This window comes from Hyperoodon ampullatus (assembly GCF_949752795.1).
Source record: "Hyperoodon ampullatus genome assembly, chromosome: 8".
NCBI lineage: Eukaryota > Metazoa > Chordata > Mammalia > Artiodactyla > Ziphiidae > Hyperoodon > Hyperoodon ampullatus.
Window position 1 is genome coordinate 84897274 of NC_136921.1, and position 24722 is coordinate 84921995.

Sequence of the window (24722 nt, forward strand, 5' to 3'; positions counted from 1 at the left end):
CCCACGCACCTAGAGCCCATGCTCTGCAACAAGAGAAGCCACCACAATGAGAAGCCCATGCACTGGAACGAAGAGTAGCCCCCGCTTGCCACAACTAGAGAAAGCCCGCGTGCAGCAATGAAGACCCAATGCAGCCAAAAATAAAACAAAATAAATTAAAAAAGAGAAAAGAAAGCAACCCAACTAAAAAATTGGCAAAAGATTTAAACTTCACAAGGCACACAAATGACTAAAAAGTACATGAAAAGATGTTCAATATCTTTAGTCATTAGGGAAATGCAAAATAACAGCATGAGATAACACTATACTAGAATAGTTAAAAATTAAAGGATGGCAATAACAAGTGTTAGCAAGGATGTAGGGCAACTTGTCTTTGCACTCATTGCTGGTAGGAATGGAAAATGGTACAGCTATTCTGGAAAAACAGTTTTTAGACACAAATGATTGGATGCCAGGTCCTCCACACATGTTCTAAAATCTCTGGGACCCCCACTCACCTCAAATATGAAAGTGATCCCAATCAACATATTCTCTGGGTAGTGGTTTTAAAGAGGGGGAAAGAGTAAAGGAAGCATCATGGCCTGCCATTTGCATTTGTATTTTCTTTCATATTTATCAAAACACAGTAGAAACTAAAGAAGGATAAATAGTTGTGCAAAAGACATAAACCTAGTGTGAGAACTTCAATACCCATAAAAACAAAAACTAACTCTTCACATTTTTAATACATTTTATTTTCATAACCATAATGACCATCTGACCTTACTTGATAAAGGAAACTGCTTTGGGAAACAGAAAACTATCATGAACTCTATATTACATATTTATTGCTAAAAGAAGTATAAACATTTAGGAATAATTACCATTTGCTGAATATGGGCATCTTGAACTTCTCGACGTTCTTTATCAGCTCTCCGTTTTTTCTCCTTTTCACACTCCCAGAAAATCTGGTCCGCTTTCAGGATAGCTAGCAATTGTTCTTTAGCCTCTATTTTTCTTTGTCTTTCTTCTTCCTCTTTATTTTTTATCTAGATGATAAAAGGCAAAGGAAAAAATTAAAACCATTTTTAGCAACCAACAGCCTTCAATAAGGCACAAAAGTTAGAAAGCTCTTAGCAGAAAGTCAGCCAGGAGAAATGCAAGGGCAGAAAATTGGACACACATGGACTGATGCCCATGTGGCCAGTTTACTTTGATTTTGTTCTATTTCCTTAATATCAAGAAACAATAAAAACGTAAGTAGAATGATACTGGTTTTAAAAAAAATACAGGAACAGAAAAGACCATCTCAGGGTAGGGAAATATTTGTAAGGTAAAAAACTAATTGCTACAATGTTTATAAAGTATCCAATTTATATCTCATGACAGTCAGTCATGTAGGAGATAAATTCTGAAGGATTAAGATATACAGAAATGCAATGGGGTAATTTTTACTTGATTTGTCTTAAAAACATTCAAACGAAACGTATATTAAATGAATAACTTTTTGCACTTCAGATGGTTCTGAAACAGAAGAGATTATTATTACTTTGCATCTATAAAGATCTTATTTGTAATTGTCTACCATGTCATCTTCTGTTAGAAAGTAAACATGGTCTGATTTCAAGACTATAGGAAGATAATTTATACATTGTTTTTCAAATCTGCTAGTTTTTGTCAGGGAGGCAGAGGGAGTATATTAGGAGGGAGTAAGGAGAAACTACAGTGTAAAGGGCTCAAATTTGTTTTTTGATTTTTATTTCTCATCATTAAATTGCTTACCACAAGAGCTCTATGTTCTGCAATTGCTTTTAATTCTGCTTTGTTTTTTTCATACTTTTCTCTTTCTCTTTTTTCCCATTCAGCCTCAGCTTCTGCAATATCTCTAGCAATAATCAAATCTTCATTGTGAAATTTCTCTTTCGTTAGTTTACTCAGGAAGTTATTTATTCTTTCTCTCTGTTCCTCCATTAGCCTATAACAAAATAACCATCACTTGTCAAGTCTTCATGAATGGATTTTTTATGGAGCCAATATACTTTACTTAGAGAGTCAGATATTTTATAGTCTTTTACAAGACTGAAAGGGAGCCCCATCACTCCTTTCATATATTAAGTGGAAATTATTTTTAATACTTTATTTTATACTTTATTTTTAGAATAAAGTCTATTCTAAAAATCCAAAGGGAAAAATGCATACAGTATGATCTTGTGTATGTGTGTGTATAGGAAATGAAGTGTAAAATTCTCCACATGAAAAATATTTTTAGGGCTTCCCTGGTGGCGTAGTGGTTGAGAGTCCGCCTGCCGATGCAGGGGACACGGGTTCGTGCCCCGGTCTGGGAAGATCCCACATGCCGCAGAGCGGCTGGGCCCGTGAGCCATGGCTGCTGAGCCTGCGCGTCCAGAGCCTGTGCTCTGCGACGGGAGAGGCCACGACAGTGAGAGACCCGCGTACCGCAAAAAAAAAAAAAAATAATATTTTTAAATACTTTATTAGACTATCCTACTTGCTCTAATATTGAACACATAGATTATAAAAATAAGTCAAAGGCCTTTCTTTAAATGTAACCTCAAAAACAGAAAAAGCTCTCAAAATCCTGAATAAATTCATCCTTACTATGCCCTGTCTGCAATTTATCCATAGCACTTTATTGACTTCATCTGTTTATATGAAGATAAATAACTCTCCTTTTACACTGTGAGATTTCCAAGGTCAGAGACAGGGTAAGTCCTCTCTCTAGTTCAGGGCCAAGCATGGTGCCTGGCACATCATCGACAATAACTACATATTTGTTAAAGGAATGGGGGCATTTTCATTAAGGAAATTGGGCAAAATATACTTTTAAATTTAGTTGTGACATATTCACTGATTATTGAGTGAATTTGCAAAGCGACATGGGAGAAACAATGAGAAAGGACACAGCACATGCCCCAGGGGAATGACAATCTAAAGTGGAGAAAAGACAATTATGTAAATAACTATGCAGGCAAAAGTGATAAATGCCATGAGAAAGCTAGAAAATGATGTGGGCATGACATTTCATCTAGGCTTTCAAAAACAATATTTTAAACACTTTGATTACCTACTATGTGCCAGGGACTATTCTAGGTACTGGGACATAACAGTAAACAAAAACATTAAAAATCTCTACTTTCATGGAGCTTTCACAATAGTTGGGGTAGAGAGACAGCAAACAAAATAAATAATTAAAATAGTGCTGTATCATGCAACAAAGAAAAAGAAAGCAGTTAAAGTGATGAGCAATGTGGGGTGTGGGCTTGTAATTTTAAATAACATAGGGATGGCCGGAATGAGAAGGCAATATTTGAGTAATGATCTGAAAGAGTTAAAGGAGGTGAGCATTCCCCAAAGAGGGTACAGGAGAAGTCCAGTGTGAGTGACAAAGAGGGAAAGAAGGAGAGAACAGTAAGAGATGAGGTTTGAGAGAGGAGGCTGGGGTCAGCTGGGAATTAGGATGGATGTAGAGCCTTATGGGCCATAGTCAAGACTCTAAGTGATATAAAGCCATCAGAGGGTTTTGCACAAGTGAAAAGCATTGCCTAGACAGAAACACGATGTACTGTAAGTCTCTTACCTCACCTCACCCCAAACTGCTCACTTAGGTAAGCAATGACCTCTAAATCTGATGGGTGCTTCATTTTTAAAATCTCATTTAACCCCTCTAGTGATCTAACACTGATGACTGCTCTCTTCTTACTGAGTCTCCACCCCCGCTCCCTTGCTGTTTCTCTGCTTTTCCTCCATTCTCTGGGAACTATTCCTTGGTCTTCATATTACCTTCATTCTCCATTTGACATTTAACTATGGATTTCCCTAAGGACTATGTCACCTTCATTTCTTACCTACTCCCCCAGGTGAGCTCACCTGTATCCACAGTTCCAATTCCCACTTGTACATCAATGGCTCACGAAGCCATCTCCAGCTCATACCCCTCTCCTAAAGCAGAGATTTTCAGTATTTCCAACCACCTACCACACAGATGTCATCAATATTCCAAGGGAACCCCAATTCACGTGCTCCAAGCTGAAATCACCATGTCACTAAACACCCTGACATAACTAATGAGACCTTTTTCCTAAAGACTACTCTCATATCACAACTTCTGATTTAGAATAAAATAATTTCAGACAGTACTTTATTAATAACAAAAATTATTTTAGAAGCTGACCTGTGTGTTTCAGCTTCTTTTTCTTTCCCCATTTGTGTAAGACGTTTTTTTGCTTTGATAAATTTTCTAATCTTTTCATCTTCTTCCTCTTGCTGCTGCCGTTCTACAGCTCTGATGGTATTTTTGTCATTCAGATGTTCCTTGGAGGAAAAAATTGTGTATTATCCTATCACAAAGAAAAGTATCTTTCAACATAGAGATATCTAATACGATATCAAATGTCAAAAGGTCACAGCTTCGGGCTTCCCTGGTGGCGCAGTGGTTGAGAGTCTGCCTGCCGATGCAGGGGACGCGGGTTCGTGCCCCGGTCTGGGAGGATCCCGCGTGCCGCGGAGCGGCTGGGCCTGTGGGCCATGGCCGCTGGGCCTGCGCGTCCGGAGCCTGTGCTCCGCAGCGGGAGAGGCCGCAACAGCGAGAGGCCCGCATACCGCAAAAAAAAAAAAAAAAAAAAAAAAAAAAGGTCACAGCTTCTAGTACACTTATTTCTCTCTTGGAAGTTTATCCCAAGGAGATAATCAGAGCTGAACATTATGTTTTATGTACCTACCATGCACTTCACCTCAAAGTCATTTATAATAGTGAAAATTGGAAACAACCTCTAAATAGTCAATAATGGAGAAACGGTTAAATAAATTACACTCTCAAAGACATGGGAAGATACAAATAACATAATCAGTAAGTAGGAGAAAAAAGCAGAATATAAAACACTACCATGGAGTATTTTAGTTTTGCAAATATATATAAATACAAGTTTATAATGAATGTATAACTGGAAGAAATGTATCAAATGTTAACAGTAGTTATCTCTAGGGTATGAGATTATAGGTGACTTTCACATCTTAATTTTCTGTATTTCTTTTCAAATATCTCATTTCTTTACAAATATGAATTTAAAATAATTCTATAATCAGATAAAATACAGTAAATATGTATACATTCATTTAATGTTTGAATAGTCAATATGTCATATGCTACACAAATTTACAATATTTTAAAAACACACAGTGTAAAGCGGCCTTCCTACCACATCCCCCATCTGCCTATTCCTAATTCCACCCACCAGACTCAATTACCGTGAAACTACTTTCTTGTCCAGGCTCTCTTTTTGTGCATATACAAAAAATTATACAGATGTATATTCTAATTAAAAAATGTTTAATAGGTCAGTTTTTTTTGTTTTGTTTTGTTTTTTTGTTTTTTTTTGGTTTTGGTACGCGGGCCTCTCACTGCTGGGGCCTCTTCCGTTGCGGAGCGCAGGCTCCAAACGCGCAGGCTCAGCGGCCATGGCTCACGAGCCCAGCCGCTCCACGGCATGTGGGATCTTCCCGGACCGGGGCACAAACCCGTGTCCCCTGCATTGGTAGGCGGACTCTCAACCACTGCGCCACCAGGGGAGCCCAATAGGTCAGTTTTTTAACAAAGAATAAAAATCTGTTCATATCAGCATAGTTTTTTAAATTAGAGCATCACTTCAGAAGTCCAATATAAATCAGAGGGGTTCTAAAGTTCTACAACCTGACCTGCATTAGCCATCATAAAAATAGGTGTCTTTGAACACAACAGCCTGGATACATAGATGTATCAGTGCTTTCTGTTACTACAAGTAGAAATCAATTCAAGGTAAAAGTTATTAGGTATAATATTTAATATTCCACTACATTTATAACTCAGGGTCTACTATGTACCTACTACTCTTAAGTACTCTTTTATTTTATGGGGTATTACTTTTCAAAGCTGTAATCTGGTTATGAGATATATTAGTTGACATGAAAAGGTAATGAAAATATCAAACTCTTAAAAGTGATGGTTTTGAATTTTTTTTTTTTGGTATGCAGGCCTCTCACTGTTGTGGCCTCTCCCATTGCGAAGCACAGGCTCTGGACGCACAGGCTCAGTGGCCATGGCTCACGGGCCCAGCCGCTCCGCGGCATGTGGGATCCTCCCGGACCGGGGCACGAACCCGTGTCCCCTGCATCGGCAGATGGACTCTCAACCACTGCGCCACCAGGGAAGCCCAAAAAACTTTATTTTACTGTTTTTTTCTAAGGTTATTGTAAATGTTCATACAGATTTTTTATAATAAGAAAAGCCCAGAGTTAACACAAAGTTAATCTTGATTTTTAAAAATTGAAAGCCTCAGCTCAAGGTCATATGGCTAGTAAGTAGCAGAGTTAGCATACAAAACAAGGTCTGTCCTATTCCAAAGTGACTTGGAAAGATAAAAAATATTATATCCATGAACCAAGAATAAGATTTTCTGCAAAAGGAATAATAATATTACAAGTAAAACTCTTAAAAATTAAAATTTTGGTAGCTAAAATTAAAAATTCAATAGAAGATTTAGAAGACAAAGTTGAGAATAACTCTCAAAGTCAAACAAAAACCAAAAATGACAGGAACAATTAATTGCCTACCCAGAGACTTTCTTCTCTTCTGCATTAGTAGCAGGATCCAGATTTTGTTCAGAGTGGCAATATGCTCACCTAGAAGACTATATTTCCAAGCTTTCTTTTAAGCTAGGTGTCACTAAATTACAACCAATGAGATTTAATGGAAATTGTTAAGTGGGAATTCTGAAAAAGTTCCTTAAAAGGAGGACAGATAGTTAGGAAATCCTTTTTTGTCCTTCGTCCTTTCTCCTTCTTGCTGCCTGGAATGTGGCCAGGAGCTCCAGCAGCTATTCAAGGCCATGAGGCAATCCTGAGGACAGAAGCCACCTATGTTCCAAGAATAGCAAAGCAAAAAAAGAAAAGCTGTCTCATTCCCCCTTGATTCTGGAGGTACCATATCAGCCTTGGCATGACCACCTCTGCACTTCAGATAAAGGTACTGTTGCAATTTATTTTGTAATTTTTTACATTCTTTATTTTGGGTTTTCTGTTATACACTTTTGAGTCTTACCCTAACTAATAATATGAGAAAATATTTTTTTAAACTAGAGCATCACTTCAGAAAGTCCAATATAAATCAGAGGGGTTCTAGAATGGAAGAAACAAAATAGAAAGGGACAAAATTATACAAGAAATAAAACAAGAAAACTTGATGCGTTTATGGGTTGAAGCATCAACTGAGTGCTCAGCAAAATGAAAAACAACTAAACAAGGTATGTCCCTGTTAAATCTTAGAGCTGCAGAGATAAAGACCCTCAGAGCTTTCAGAGAAAGAGAGACAAGGGAAGTAAAAACAAAACACACCAGATCACATACATAGAATGAAGACCATAAATGGCATAATACTTTTCCATAGCAATACTGAAAGCTAGAATATTATGAAAACATAAATACAAACCTCTGAATTCTGAACCCAGAATTCTACATCCAAACTATAAAGCAAGCATTACTTTATTTTTTTTTATAAATTTATTTAGTTATTTTTGGCTGCATTGGGTCTTTGTTGCTGCACGCAGGCTTTCCTCTAGTTGCAGCGAGCAGGGGCTACCCTTTGTTGTGGTGCATGGGCTTCATTGCAGTGGCTTCTCTTGTTGCAGAGCACAGGCTCTAGGTGTGTGGGCTTCAGTAGTTGTGGCACATGTACTCAGTAGTTGTGGCTCGTGGGCTCTAGAGCGCAGGCTCAGCAGTTGTGGCACACGGGCTTAGTTGCTCCGCGGCATGTGGGATCTTCCCAGACCAGGGCTGAAACCCGTGTCCCTGCATTGGCAGGCAGATTCTTAACCACTGTGCCACCAGGAAAGTCCCTAAAATACATAGATTATTTAGAATATAATTTTCCAAGAAGCAGAAGGAGTGAAGCAATGACTGCTACTCTTCTTTTGAGCATTTTGGTGATGTTTGATGTTTTAAATCTGTGTATATGTTACTTAAGAATAAAAATAACTTTAAAGAAATGAATATAAAAAATTACAAAATAAATTGCAACTACCATAAAATAATTATTACCATTTGTTCAGCATATATTAATAGTGCAGGAGATACCAAACACGTATCACCCCATTCATTGCTCATAACAACTCTCATTTTTAGGATAACAAAATTCATTTTTAAAAAGTCTCATTCTCTTAATTCTTGTTCATGAATGAGAGCACATCCAAATGAAATAACAGCAAATATAGCTCCCCCCAAAGTACACTTAAAAACCCAACTTAATAGCAAACTTGTTTTCTATACCACTATTATTTATAAAAAAATATTAAAAATTTGGCATTGGACTTTGTAATTTTTTGAAGAGATACATTTTTTTTTTTTTTTTTTTTTTGGCGGTACGCGGACCTCTCACTGCTGTGGCCTCTCCCGTCGCGGAGCACAGGCTCCGGACGCGCAGCCCCAGAGGCCATGGCTCACGGGCCCAGACGCTCCACGGCACGTGGGATCTTCCCGGACCGGGGCACGAACCGGCGTCCCCTGCATCGGCAGGCGGACTCCCAACCACTGCGCCACCAGGGAAGCCCCCAAGAGATACATTTTTGAAGTATTTTCAACTTACAAAAAATAGTCTCCTGCTTTCATTGATCGCTTCTCTTTTCTTTCCTCTCTCTTTTTTCATTTCTATTTCATATAATGAATTCTGTCGCTTTATTTCCTCAGCATCCTTTTCTTCCTCTTTTCTCCTTCTCTCTTCTTCCTCTTCATGTTCCTTTATTCTGAAGAAAAAAAACATAATTATAACTGAGAGTGATGCAGAAGAATAGAATATATTTTAAAGAAATGAATTAGAGTCTTACCTGGGATGATTTGAAGCTGTAAAGGAGAAGTTGTGGATTTCTTTGGGGACAACAGATAGGTAAAGGGCAGCGATTAAAACCAAATCCAGGGACTTCCCTGGTGGTCCAGTGGGTAAGAGTCTGCGCTCCCAGTGCAGGAGGCCTGGGTTCTGGGAACTAGAGCCCACATGCATGCCACAAATAAGAGGTCCGCATGCCGCAACTAAAGATCCTGCGTGCCACAACTAAGACCTGGCACAGCCTAAATAAATAAATAAATAAATTTTTTTTTTTTAAAAAAAGGACATAGGAACCAATTGCAATGTATGAACCTTACTTGGAATCTGATTCAAACAAATAAATTGTAGGAAAAAAATTTTTTAATACAAAAACAAATACAATCTTGGTTAACCCAGGATTGCCAATATCTTCCTTTCTTCAAAATTTGTTTCATTCCTCAACAAAATTAAGTCCTACAGTAGATTCAAATGTTCCTTTCCTTTACAAAGAACCAGTTAACTGAATGACAGACGCTATGCTGAAATGGTGACATTATTTTACAGAGAAGTCCCTAATCCCTACTGCTTTTCAATTTCAGCACTAGAAGATGCTATCTAAGCTATGGATCTAGCCTCTCAGGAGATGGGGTTTTTTTTTTTTTTTTTTTTTTTTTGTGGTATGCGGGCCTCTCACTGCTGTGGCCTCTCCCATTGCGGAGCACAGGCTCCGGACGCGCAGGCCCAGCAACCATGGCTCACGGGCCCAGCCGCTCCACGGCACGCGGGATCCTCCCGGACCGGGGCACGAACCCGTGTCCCCTGCATCGGCAGGCAGACTCCCAACCACTGCGCCACCAGGGAAGCCCAGGAGATGGGGTTTAATGGAAGAAGGGCAACAACTTCCTTACCCAGCTGGCCACTTTGGTTGTTATCCTTTCTCTAGCCAACATTGACTAACTACTGATGCCTTCTGAGTGGTTAGCCATTAAATGCTGGTTGTCTCACAGGGCTTATGCGTGAGTTCTTCAGAGATCCCTGAGCAGTGTCCTCACTGCAGAGCTCTGATTTGCATTTAGCTCCAGCTCTACCTCTACAACCCACACCCCCCCACCCCACCACCATCACAACCAGGAGCATCCACCATCAGTAGTTTATTGCAGACTCTCCGCGACCACATCTGGCAGTCAATCCTCAGCATACTGGCAAAACAGCTCAAGCCCCCTGGTATCTTTGTCTATGTGCCCACGCATCCTGTTCAGCCAATCAACACGTGTGCAGGCTGCTCCACTGGTGCTCTCTATCAGTTGTCTCCAGTTCTTTTTCTTCCTGAACAGGTGGGTACAGAGTGGGTAAACAACCCACTTAAATAGACAAAAAGACTGAGGAGTAAACCTTTCTTTCATATGCACCCAATCATAACATTTTTTTCTTGGTTTCAGGGAGGGGGAAAATTCCCTTCCCTGTGCCACGGGGGACTTTACAGTTAAGTGAGCCAGTAAGTTCACTTTGGTATTATTAAGCCAGTTCAGAACAGGTGAGTAAGCAGCCACTTAGAGTCACAGTCACTCTCTTTAGGAGGAGCTAAGAAAAAAAGTCACTGTTGGCCACAGCTAAATCAACTTTATGATTGCCCTAAAAATACTAGGTTTTCAAATTTTGATTTATTTGTTTAGTTTGTTAGAACTATTTAATAGTATACCAATCTCTTAGAAGCAAATTCACGTCAATAATCAAGATTTAAAGGACATTATAAAAAGAGATGTATCTAATTTTGAGAAAGTTTTTGAAGTTTTAAAAATTGCTACTTTAAAGGAAAACAAGATATAAAACATTTGCAATTTTAACATTCCTTAGCAAATCTGGAAATCACTAACATTATACCTATACATGTATTGGACAATTCATTGTTTTAGCCAAAAGAAATTTACCTATTCTGAGAGTGAATAAGAAAAAAATGTCTCTAGTGTCAGTGAAAAGATAATATTGACAAGGATTTATATAACTATTAAATAAAGACTGTCAATAAAGACTTTTACCTTAGTTTGGGTAGACTACTCAACTATCTGCCATAGGTTTAGCTTAATGCAAAGTCAACATTTTGAAGGAAATCCGAGATCCTCTAGTTCAGGGAAGAAATACATAACATTTATATCTTTACTTCCAACACCCATGACCATAGCAGACATCAATAATCAATGCAAAACAAAAATCAATGCAAAAATCTTGGTCCTGCTCAGCCCAATGAACTGGCAGCCTCTGCCAAACCATCAGAGCAGAATTTGTCATGAAACCTCTTTGCTACCCCTAATTTACATTCTGAAGCCCCCAAATCTGTATTGATCTAGCCCAGATCTGACTTGACTTTATATAGATGTTACATAGAACTCCTATAAAAGTGGAAGGGACCCCTACCCAAAATGTGGTTCAGATGACCCTCCACACACCAAGAGAATTTGAGAGAAAGTATTATCACATAAGGGACACCCAACAGAGCTGTGTAGGCATAAGTAGGTCTGGATTGACTTGGGCAAAGCAGAGGAAGTGAGTTTGGGTCTTTATTGTGACTAAGGGGTGAAACTGGGGAAAAGCTCCTGTGCACAGGAGATTTAAATTTCCTACTGGCAACGAAGGAAGAGGCAAGCCCAGGGGTCTTCTTATTAGCCTGTCCAGATGTGAGGCCAAAGGGGAAGGAAGGGTGGGGCCTAACAAGAAGTCAGCAGCTCAACATCAAAAATGAGGTCTCTGGGGCTTCCCTGGTGGTGCAGTGGTTGAGAGTCCGCCTGCCGATGCAGGGGACACGGGTTCGTGCTCCGGTCAGGGAAGATCCCACATGCTGCGGAACGACTGGGCCCGGGAGCCATGGCCGCTGAGCCTGCGCGTCCAGAGCCTGTGCTCCGCAACGAGAGAGGCCACAACAGTGAGAGGCCCGCATACCGCAAAAAAAAAAAAAAAAAAAAAATGAGGTCTCTGGGGCTTCCCTGGTGGCAAAGTGGTTGGGAATCTGCCTGCCAACACAGGGGACAGGAGTTCGAGCCCTGGTCTGGGAAGATCCCACATGCCGCGGAGCAACTAAGCCCGTGCGCCACAACTACTGAGCCTGCGCTCTAGAGCCTGTGAGCCACAACTACTGAGCCCATGCGCCTAGAGCCCGTGCTCCACAGCAAGAGAAGCCACTGCAATGAGAAGCCCGTGCACCGCAACAAAGAGTAGCCCCCGCTCACTGCAACCAGAGAAAGCCAGTGAGCAGCAACGAAGACCCAACGCAGCCAAAAATATAAATAAATAAATAAATTTATTTTTTAAAAAATGAGGTCTCTATTACAATAGACATGCTTGATTCTTGAAGAGACAACCCAAGAGGCATCCGCATCTGACTATTTTATTATATAGATACATTCACTATGTCTAAAAGAAAATTCATCCTCCTCCTCTTCTAAACAGATCCTTTTGGTCTCTTGTCCTTATTGTGGTGAACAGTACCAACTTCTTTTCTGTTGCCTATTCTAGAGACTTAAGAATCACACTTAACTCTTCTGTAATCTTGAGGCCTCTCATTCATTTATTTAACAACTATTTATTGAACTTCTACTACAATCATGAAACAGACAAACGTGGTTCCTGACCTCAAGAAGCTTACATTCCAGTGGGAAGACAGGCAAAAACAAGCAAACAAAAGCAAGTAAATAGAAAAATAATGTAATTACAAATCCAGGTAAGTCTTGTAAAGAAAATAATGGAACAAGGGACTTCCCTGGTGGTCCAGTGGTAAAGAATCATCCTCCTTCCCATACACGGGATGCGGGTTCGATCCCTGGTAGGGGAACTAAGGTCCCACATGCCACGGGGCAACTAAGCCCACGTGCCACAACTACTGAGCTCACGCGCCTCAACAAGAGAGCCTGCATGGCACAAACTACAAAGCCCACCTGCTCTGGAACCCATGCGCCACAACTAGAGAGAGAAAACCTGCACGCCTTAACTAGGGAGAAACCCGCGTGCTGCAACGAAGAGCCCATGCGTCACAACAAAAGATCCCGTGAGCCACAACTAAGACCTGATGCAGCCAAAAAAATAAAGAAAATAAATAAATTTTAAATATATATATATACATAAAAGAAAATAACAGGACAAGAAAAAGAATAACAATTGAGTTATTTATTTTACATAACAGAGAGAGCTGTTTGGACAGAGCTGTTCCCTAAGACAAAGAAGACCTCTTTGAGCTGGTGAGAAGCCCACAGATGAAGAACGGGAAGGTAAAATTCCAGACAGAAGAAAAAGCATGTGAAAAGGCCATGTGGCGAGCAATGATCTGACAGGAGCCTGAGGCCTGGAAGATCAGAGTAATGGAGGTATAATAACTAAGGAGAAAGAGTGGTGGGAAAGGAGTTTGAGAAGTAGATGAGGCCCTTTGACACAAGGCCTTGCCAGAGATAGTCGAGTTTCCATTTTATCTTAAATGAATGGAAAGTCACTGAAATGTTTTAGGTAGGAGAATAATAAGATCAATTTTCATTTTAATAAAATCTCTCTGGATGATGAAAAGAGAAGGGATTAGGAAGAGAGAATAGGAGGCCAGTTAAGAGGTTGAGGCAATAATCCATGGGATATGAGGGTGGCTTGGACTAAGATGACAGCAATAAATTCAAGATTTGTTTTGGAGAAAAAAATCAACATGAATTGCTGATAGATTTGACTTGGGAAATAAAGGAAAATAAAGATGGATTCCTAGGTTTCTGGTTTGAACAACTGACTGGTAAGGATACCACTAGGAAGTCCACTGTGGGTGTGGAGAATCAATAATTCCATGTTAGACATTTTAAGTCTGAGGTATGTAAGAGATATCCAAATGGAGATGTCTTAAAGGTGGTGAGATATGTGAAACTGGGACTTAAGGGAGAGTCTGGACTAGAGTGACAAATTTGGAAGTTACAAGATTTAGGATGGCTTTTAATCAGTAGGAATAAATAAGATCACTTAAGCCCTCTTCTCTTATCCAGGAGAAAGTGATACAAGCTGTCCTATGATGATTTTTCCTTTTCTTGGGAAGCTGATGAGATTAACAGTAACTGAGTTGTTCTTAAGCAAGGTCTATGGGCCTCTTCCTAGAGAAGGGCTTACCTATCAATAGAAGGAAATAGAATTATTCCTTGTCTATACTCTTAAGTGTCTTTTCAATAATTATGTTTAAGGCTGTTGGTCAAAATCCCTCTTTGGGGGGATTTTGGTGTCACTAGAGTCCCTTATTTGCCCTATCCTCATCATGCCCAGGCAGACTCTTATACTGCTCAAAGACCACCAATCTCCAGGCCTGCAGCCTAGAGATTGTTTAAGAAGTGTGTGAAAAATCTCACTTTCAGGTACAGGGCCTGCAGCTGTACAGGGTGTTTTAGTCATCTATTGCTGAGTAACTAATTACCCCTAAATTTAGTGGCTTAAAACAATAAACATTTATTATCTCATACCATTTCTGAGATTCAGGAAGCTGAGAATGGCCTAGCTGGGTTGTCCTCAAGAGATTACAGTCAAGAAGTTGGAGCTGTAATCATCTGAAGGCTTGACAGAGTCTGGAGAACCAATTTTCACATATCCATTGGTAGGAGGCCTCAGCTCCTTGCCACATGGACCTCTCCACAGAGCTTCTTGAGTATCTTACAACATGGCACTTAGCTTCCTCAAAATGAGCAATCCAAGAGAGATGCCCAGGAAAAAGCCACAATGCCTTTTATATCCTAATCTCAGGATGTCACACACCATTACTTCTACCTCATTTTATTCTTTGGAAATGAGTTACTATGTATGGCCCACACTCAAGAGGGAAAGGAATTAGGCTCTACCCTCTGAAGGGAGGAATATCAAATCTGTGTGGATATATTTTAAATCACCACCAGATGACACCTGGGTAGCACTTGGTAATACAATTAGTAGAGCATTCAAAAGAGTCTTGCCTCTTGGAACCTGCAATTCCCATTTCTTAGGGATTAAAAGAATTAAAATTTCATCTCTGCTCAAAGAGGAGAGTCATCCCAAATTTTGGGAGACCTTAAGACACATGGCCTACAAGGCGCATCATGATCTGGCCCTTGCCTATCTCTCCGATCTCATCTTTAACATTGCCCTCTTAGTCCTCTATATTACAGCCATCTTGTAGTTATTCAAATCCACCATATTCTGTCTCACCTGTGGGCCTTCACCCATGTTATTTCCTCTGCTTAAAATAATTTTACATCCCTTACTCTTTGCATGGCTTATTCCTCCTCATTCTTCAGAATTAAGTACAGGAGCTGATCTCTTCTGAAAAGCCTTCTCTAGACTGAATCAGTTGTCCATTTTATATTCTTCCATACACTCTGTATATATATTTCCCAAAATATTTACTATCATAGTCTAATTATTTGTTCCATATCTATACCTTCCTCCCCAGATTGTAAACTTCTTAAGGAAAAAGGACTATTGTATTCATCTTTGTATTCTCAGTGACTAGAATAGTGGATGGCAAACATTGTTCAATAAATGTCTGTAACAATGAATGACGATTGAATGAATAAATAAATAGCTTCTCTTGAAATTTTGCTCCGGAATAAACTCTTATTATTCAAGAAAAGGGGGAAAAATCCTCTTCTTATCCTCCATTTTCTACCATATAGTCCTCTGTTTCCACTCAGGTTAATACCAGTGCTATGATTCCAATTTTACTTTTGTCTTAAAGAGGCTTTTTATTAGCTCATCACCATTCCTAACGATATTTTAAAGTAACATGCACTCTGAGTTGTATATAACTGACACATGCATCAACATTCAACAGAATACAACATGGTGATAATTTTGCAATTGAATTTTTTGTTTGTTTGGTTTGTTTTTTTACTTTTTGGCCACACCACGTGGCATTCAGGACCTTAGTTCCCCAACCAGGGGTCAAACCCGTGCCCCCTACAGTGGAAGCTCAGGGTCTTAACTGTTGGACCATCAGGGAAGTCCCTGAATGTTTCTTTTTTCTGTTTTTTTTTTAGATTTTAATGGCAGCTTTATTGAGATATAATTTTCACACCATAAAATGCACCCCTTAAAGTGTACAATTCAGTTGTTTTTAGAACATTTATAGATATTTTCAACCATCACCACTATCTAAATTTGAGAATCTTTTCATCATCCCAAAAAGAGACCCTGTATTAATCACCATTGTGCCCTCTTCCAGCTGCTAACAACCACTACTCTACTTTCTATGAATGTTTCTTAATAAATTTAAGATGTAGGACTTCTGGAACCAAACTGGCAAACCAAGCTCACATGTCACATATCCTTCCCCTCCTAATTCCCCACAGTGCAACCAATGGAATGGGGAAAATTCTATACCACTACTAGAAACTAAAGCAAGGTCTTACCCACATACCTGAATTTTCAAGAAATTTTAGGGAAAAATAGGGCAGTTGAGAATGCAATGAGAATAAGTAACACTTGGCCACCATTTGCAAAGACAGAGCCCACTGTGAAGAGTAAGTAAAGGAATTTATGCTGACCTCAGAGCCTAATGGAAAATCTCCTAGACTACACTGAAGATAATCCAAAGAAACAACTAAAACAAATCCTAAACCTGCCTGAACCTCCACCCTATTGCCAAAGACCACATGAAAGGGGATCCTGTGGCCCAAACACAGCCCACATACAAAGGCTATAAGTGGGAGGATGTCCTGTAGGTTTTAACACTGGCCAGGTAGCTTGCTGACTATCAGGCTGCTACCTGTAATTACACCTGAGCTGCAACAGCCAATATAAGAAGAGAGATTTCTCAAGGGTGAATCACTGGTCAAATATTTGCCTCCCTCTGCCAACAGCTCTGTCCCCAACTTGCACTAACCCTTGGGTCTCTACACCACCAAAGAAAAAACTTACAATAAATCCAACATTTCCCTTCACTTTTTACTAAGGGTTAAAAGAAATGAAGAATACATAATTTGGCAAAACATGTATCCTGAGAATTCATGTCTATGTCACTTAGACATTTGTGACTTTGACAAATAAATATATATACAAAAACCAAAACCTTTTTTTCATAGTAATGAAAAAAGACGGATTTGAGCACATAAAAATAAATATTTTCTAAATACTGAAAACCATGCAGAAAAGGTGACACAAGTCCGTGATATGTCATATATAAAAACCACTTATTAATCACTTTTTAATTAATCAATGATAAACATACATTTCAGTATGAAACAACTTACACAGAAGAACAAAGGAGTAACCAATTCATGATAACAAAACCCAAAACAAATGAACATTTACACATGAGAAAATGCACTGCCTTACTAGAAACTAAGAGAAATGTAAATTAAAAGATACCAGTTTTTGCACATTAAATCACAAAAAAAAATACTATCCAGAATTGGTTATAATATAAAGAAAAGTGTATCAGACATCATGAATGCATACTTAAAACCTTCTCAAAGGGCAATTTGGCAGTATCTCTCCAAATGTAAATCCAAGTCCATTTCAAGAAATCTATCCTACATAAATACATCTTTGCACAAAAGACATATGCTCAAGGATGTTCACTGCAGCATTGTTAGAAATGGGGCAGGGGAGTGGAATCCAAATTTCCCTCAGTAATAATGTAGTTAAATAAATCATGGTACATGTTTAGTATACAATATGATTATTTTAAAAGACGTGACAGATCCATATTTTCTGGCATAAAAAATGTTCAAGGTATACTGTTGAATGAAAAAATAAAGTCACAGAAAAATATATAACATCCATGTTAAAAAATATATACACACTTAAATATGTCCTGAATATAAGTATCAGTAACTGCAATAAAACAACCTGAAGTGATAGCTATAAAGCTTTTAGGGACTTCCCTGGTGGCGCAGTGGTTAAGAATCTGCCTGCCAATGCAGGGGACACGGGCTCGAGCCCTAGTCCGGGAAGATCCCACATGCCGCAGACCAACTAAGCCCGTGCACCACAACTACTGAGCCTGTGCTCTAGAGCCCGCGAGCCACAACTACTGAAGTCTGCGCGCCTAGGGCCCATGCTCTGCAACAAGAGAAGTCGTTGCAATTAGAAGCCCGTGCACCGCAGCGAAGAGTAGCCCCTGCGTGCCGCAACTAGAGAAAGCCCGTGTGCTACAAAGACCCAACGCGGCCAAAAAAACCCAGAAAAACTTTTAATAATCGCTATTTTTGAAGAGTTAAATGGGACTTAAAGAGACAAACATTGAGTAGAGTGGAAATAAAAAGAGCTTCTAAATTTTACTCCAAATTTTGCTGTATTGCTTGAATTTTAAACAATAAGCATATATTCATTTATTATTGGTAACTTTTTTTTTTAATTTTGAAGAGGAGATGAACGTACACTCAACTGTTAACCGTGCCTAATCTGGATCGCAGCATTTCTCGTGATTTTTCATTTATATTTTATTTTGTTTAATTATATTTTTAATTCTATAATGATCATGAATTGATGATGTAATGTTTAATTATGAAAATATTTTTTTCTGTAAAAATGGTAAAACTGTCCACCAGAGTATAATTTAATTTTTGGATTCATTTATATAATGTATATACATTTAAACTACAGTATGAAGAAACTGGTCTCACAGTGGAGAAACACGGTAGCTGATGGACAAGGAAGAGACTTTTCACTAAATCCCCTCTGTGCCTTTTCCTATTTGCATGCGTCAGTTACTCAGAAAAGTAAAATAACACACAAATACACCCCCCCATATATACACTACTAGCTACTTTTCAAAAAAGATCAGGTTTGATTTCTATTTACCAACATGGCAAGAATTCATTACATACTAGCAAGTGAAAAAAATATTTGAAAAAATAATACTGTCGATCCAATTTTATTTTATAAAATGTGAGTACACATGCTCAGAAAAAAAAAGTCTGTATCAGTGCATCAATGACTGCCACGGGCTGAGGGCAGGGGATAGAATTTCATGCAAAGGGGCACGAGAGAACTTTCTGGGGCGATTAAGTGTTCTGTATCTTGATTTGGGGGTGGTTATACAGCAATATGCTTTTTATTTTTATTTTTTAATATCTTTATTAGAGTATAATTGCTTTACAATGTTGTATTAGTTTCTGTTGTACAACAAAGTGAATCAGCTATAGCAATATGCTTTTTAAAGGCTGAATTTTCTTTTTTTTTTTTTTTTTTGCGGTACGCGGGCCTCTCACTGTTGTGGTCTCTCCCGTTGCGGAGCACAGGCTCCGGACGCGCAGGCTCAGAGGCCATAGCTCACGGGCCCAGCCGCTCCGCGGCATGTGGGATCTTCCCGGACTGGGGCACGAACCCGTGTCCCCTGCATCGGCAGGTGGACTCTCAACCACTGCGCCACCAGGGAAGCCCCAAAGGTGAATTTTCTTAAATGTAAATTATATCTCAATGAATGTGACCCTCTCCACCACTAACACCAAAAAGAAGTCTGTATGGCTACATACCAAAACAATAACAAATTATTGTGTTGGATTAGGTTATTGTTCAAAATGACTCTCTCACTCCCACTTCCATGGGAGTCCACTCCTCTGTCCCACTGATGTCAGCATGGTTACATGACTTGCTTTAGACTCACGGTGGGCCAACTGTATTTCCTTGCCCTTTGACTTTGAGTTTCGCCATGTGCTTGCAAGCGTGGGCTCAATCTCTTGCATCTGTCAATATCATGAGAAAAGTTTTCCCCAGGTGCTTGCTGTCCCTTCATCCTGGACCTCAGAATGAGGCCCCATGGAGCAGGATCAGAGCCTTTCTCACAGTAACAAGCAAACACAGCCAGTCCTACGGTTTGAAGACAAGCTACCCAGCCAGGCCCAAACAACCCACAGATACATGAGAAATAAATGTTTACTGCTGAATGTCACTACACTGTATAGTTGTTTGTTATGCATCATTATTATAACAATGGTAACCAATATATTATCTCTGGGTAAGGTGGTAATCGTGATTTTAACCTCTTTCTTTTTATTTTTTCTACTTACTAGGTATATTAGCATATATTGCTTTTATAATCAGAAAAAAAAGCTATATCCATTATGAGAAAAAGAGGAAAGTACAAAAAAGGTAATATATGTATACATACTGTTTTAAATGATCTTTGCCAAGAGCCACTCTATCTCTGTGTTGTTTTTCTGCTTTTTCTTGTTCTTCTTTAAAAGCTCTTTCAACGTTGAGTTTCACTTGTTCCTCCCATTTTTTATCTGATTTTATTTTACTCTTTTGGAATTCAATCTGTGCATCACGTTCTTTCAAAACTCTACTCTGAAGAAGTCCTGACTACAAAAAAAATTGCAATATTTTAAGAAAATAAAGTCTAATTATGTATAGATATGTTAAATATATATATATATATATAAATACAAGAAAACACAAGTAGTACATGAAAGTTTTTCACGCTTTCTGTCTGGTAAAATTGATATTGCTTTGCATATTCAATGGCCTTTTTCCTTTCTCCTTGTTTGTGTATTGCTTCTTCCACATCAAGAATTTGTCTTTCTGCCTCTATTTCTTTATCACGTTTCTTTTTGGCTTCAAGTTTCTGTTCTTTCATCTCCTACAAAAAGACAAAAGCAGTGGTCTGTTTTCTTTTTTCAACTTAACTTTACAAAATTAAACATATAATATGATAATTTGAGCTTTCCTTATGAGTCTTTATTGTATTTGCATATATCACTAACAAATATGAGGTTACACTTATGAGCTAATCTTTAATTGAATTTGTTAGGTAGTTAACACATTTACATGGTTCAAAATCCATAATATTAAAAAAGTATATGGGGACTTCCCTGGTGGTCCAGTGGTTAAGACTCCATGCTTCCAATGCAGGGGGCGTGGGTTCGATCCCTGGTCAGGGAACTAGGGTCCCACATGCCACATGGTGCAGCCAAAAAACCCAAAATATATATATATATATATTATATATATTATATATATATACACATATAATATATATATACATATATAATATATATGTGTATATATATATATTACAAAAGTATTTAGTGGAACTCTCCCTCAAATCCTAACTTCCATCTGCAGTCTCTAAGATAACCACTATTAGTTTCTTGCATTTACTTCCATAGTTCCTTTCTATATTTAAGTAACAAATATATATATGTATATTACTACTTGTGTTCCTTTAAAAAATCAACAATGCATATTTTACATGTTCTTCTACACCCCTGAGGAGGTAGCCAATGTCCCATGTCAGAAGAAGTCTTTTTCTCCTTTATGGGTCACACTTCCTATGTCTTAAGAAAATCCTACTTACCCTGAATTCTTGAAGATATCCTATGATTTATTTTTAAAGTTTTACTGTTTCACTTTTCACATTTAGGTCTAAAATCCAGCTGAAATTCACTTTTGTATATTCTGTACCATAGGGATAAAATTTCATCTTGTCCATATACCAATTATCTTAGTATCTGTTATTGAATTCCCATCTTTTCCCTTCTGATTTGCAATGACATTTCTAGCATATGTCAAGTTCCCATATATAACACAGGATTGCTTCTAGGCTCTCTCTGATGATGTATCATTTTGCCAATCTCTGTGCCTATAGTACAGTTTTTATTATTATATTTCCACTACGTTTACTACATTTCTTTTTCTTCTTTAACACCCATGGAGGTGTAAAGTATTAGGTATACTGTGGTACTTCTGGAAGAAAAAAAAAACAGGGGGTATATTCCACTCCCCATCTATTTATAGACCATGGGCTTTTCTAAAATCAAGTTTTTTAGAGTATAAATTACATATGCTTTTAGTGTACAGTTTTACAAATGCATAAAGTCACTTATAGAACAGTTCCATCCTCCCAAAAAACTCCCTCATGCCCTGTTAGAGTCAACTACCCGCACCCCCTGGCAACCACTGATCTGTTTTCTTTCTCTATAGGTTTTGCCTTTTTCAGAATATCATATATTATATTGCATATATTACATATATGATATCAGTCATGATATAACTCTTCCCTCTTCTAGAAAAAAAAAGAATTAATAAATTATGAACACTATTTCTAAAGCAAGGTAACACAAGCTTTCTGTGTCCCCTCCCAAAGATAAATAATGTACATTGCAACAAAGTAAGGAAATATGCAATGTTGAAAAAAATAAGAGGTGAGAACTCTCTGAACAGATATTATGCTTCCACATAGTTTTAAAAATTCTACTAGAAAATAGGAGAAAATCCTGCCTTATAGTTCCTCAAATGATATAGGAAAGTGTAGTGGGAGATGAGAACACCTTTTCTCAGCATTTTCCTCCAGGTGAGACAGTAAAAGGAGTTAGAGGACACCTCCCCACTTTGAAGTAGTTTCCCACTTATGTACATGGAACTGCAGGTTAGAGGTACAATAAACTGCAGGTTATTGTACCTCTTAGGTAGAGAATCTTACAGAAGCACAAAGAAGGGCACAGCAAAGACATATGTAGTTCTAGAAAAAGATAGGAAGAGAGACAAATCAAAGGCAGATGAAAAGAAGCTGCCTTGATTCCTCAAGAAGCTCCTTGGTTCCTCAGTTTCAAATCCTGTGTTTTTGTGCAATCCTCAAACATAACAATAACCAGCATTACCCTGATACCCAAACCAGACAAAGACATTTCAAGAAAACTACAGACCATATCCGCCATGAACGCGGCTTCAAAAATTAACATTTTAACAAACTGAATCCATCAAAAAGATAATATGTCATGACCAGCAGACGTTTATCCCAGGAATGCAAGCTTGGTTCAATATTTGAAAATAATGAATGAAATATACCATATAACAAAATGAAAAAGTAAAACTTCATGATTACCTCAATAGATATAAGCAAAAGAAAAGCACTTCAAAAATCTAACATCCATTCCTGTACAATAAGTCAAAAAGATAAAGAACTAAAAGGCACCCAGATTGGAAAGAAGGAAGTAAAATTTGTAAAACTGTCTTTACCTTTTTTTTTGGCTGTGCTCTGAGGCATGAGAGATCTTAGTTCCCTGACCAGGGATGGAACCCGTGCCCCCTGCAATGGAAGCATGGAGTCTCAACCACTGAACCGCCAGAGAAGTCCCTGTCTTTACTTTCTGACATCATGATTGTCTATGTAGAAAATCTGATGGAATCTATAAAAAAGCTACTAGAACTAATAAGTGAGGTTAGCAGTGTTGCAAGATACAAGATCAACATAGAAAAAATTAACTGTATTTCTATAGCTAACAATGAATAACAAATTGAAATGTTAAAAAATCATTTATAATACATAAAAATAGTAATTACTTAGGGATAAATATGAATAAGACTTATACCCTAAAAACTATAAAATATTGCTGACATAAATTAAATAAGACCTATGCAAATGGAAGAAAAACACTGTGTTCATGGGTCAGAAGACTCAATACTGTCAAAATGTAAATTCTCTCCAAACTGATCTAGAAATTCAACACAATCCCAAACAAAATCCCAGCTGGCTTTTTCGTAGAAATTGACAAGCTGATTCCAAAATTCATGTAGAAGCGCAAAGGACCTAGAATAGCCAGAACAACTTTGAAAAAGAACAAAGTTGGAGGACTAATACTATCTGATTTCAAGACTTATTATTAAAGCTACAATTCTCAGATTAGTGTGTTATTGAAATAAAGACAGATGAATAGATCAATGGAACAGCAGAGTCCAGAAATTCCCCCTGCACATATATGGACAATCAGATTTTCAACAAATGTGCAAAGGCAATTCAGTGGGGGAAAGAACAGTGTTTTCAACAAACTGTGCTGAAATAATTGGATATTCATATGCAAAAAAATAAACATCAATCCATACCTCACTTCTAAATATAGATTATATATATATATATATATATATATATATATATATATACACAAAAGACCTAAAACTTTAAACTTAAACACATAAGAAAATCTTTGTGATCTTGAGTTAGGCAAAAATTTCTTAGGTAAGTCACTAAAAGGATGATCCATACAAGAAAAACTGATAAACTGGACTTCATTAAAATTAAAAACTCTGCTCTTAGAAAGACACTGTAATGGAATATAAAGCCAAGCCATGAACTGGAAGAAAATATTTTCAAATCAAATATCTAATAAAGGACTTGTATTCAGAATATATTTTAAAAGTTCTCTAAACTCAATAAGAAGACAAACCCAGCAAAATATCTGAACAGACATTTCACCAAAGAAGATATACAGATAGAAAATGAGTTCATGAAAAGATGTTCAACATCATTGTAATTAGAGAAATTAAAATTATAATGAGATACTACTTCACACCTATTAGAAAGTCTATAGTTAAAAAGAGTGAACATAGCAATTTGGCAAATATGTGGAGGAAACACATATTAGAACTATGTGTTCTAATATGAATTAGAACTATCATACACCACTGGAGGGAATGTAAAATTACGACTACTTTGGGAAACAGCTTGGAAGTTAAATGTTACAAAATTAAATGTACAGCTATCATATGATTCTACACCAAGATATTTACCCAAAAGAAATGAAAGCATATGTCCATACATAGACTTATACACAAATGTTCATAAGCAGCTTTATTTATAATAGCCCAAAATTGGAAACAGCTCAAATGTCAATATTTGCTTGATGTCAAACTATCAACAACTGAGCAGAAAAACAAATTGTGATATATCCATATAATGGAATACCACTCAGCAATAAAAATGAATGAATAATTGATACAAAAACATGAAAGAATTTCAAAATAATTGTGCTGAGTGAAATTTATAATAGACAGCAGATCAGTGGTTGTCTGGAGACACCGGAGGGGGCATGGGGAGGAGTGTGAGGGAGTAAAATGGGGTATGAGGGAACTTTTTTGTGATGATGAATATATTCATTATCTTTATTATAATAATGGTTTCAGGGCTATATAAATATGTCAA

General features: G+C 37.9%; 1 protein-coding gene across 1 annotated transcript in view; it reads right to left on the reverse strand.

Annotated features, from left to right (window-relative positions):
• The window catches only part of CFAP210 (cilia and flagella associated protein 210), a gene marked incomplete at both ends in the record, with an annotated part of 36139 nt that overhangs the window by 6059 nt on the left and 5358 nt on the right, over positions 1-24722 (reverse strand). Inside the window, 6 exons of the mRNA XM_079710703.1 lie at positions 864-1028; positions 1762-1954; positions 4172-4311; positions 8612-8768; positions 19914-20107; positions 20211-20384. Of these exons, the coding sequence (XP_079566829.1) occupies positions 864-1028; positions 1762-1954; positions 4172-4311; positions 8612-8768; positions 19914-20107; positions 20211-20384 (1023 nt within the window). The remainder of the gene's footprint in view (positions 1-863; positions 1029-1761; positions 1955-4171; positions 4312-8611; positions 8769-19913; positions 20108-20210; positions 20385-24722) is intronic.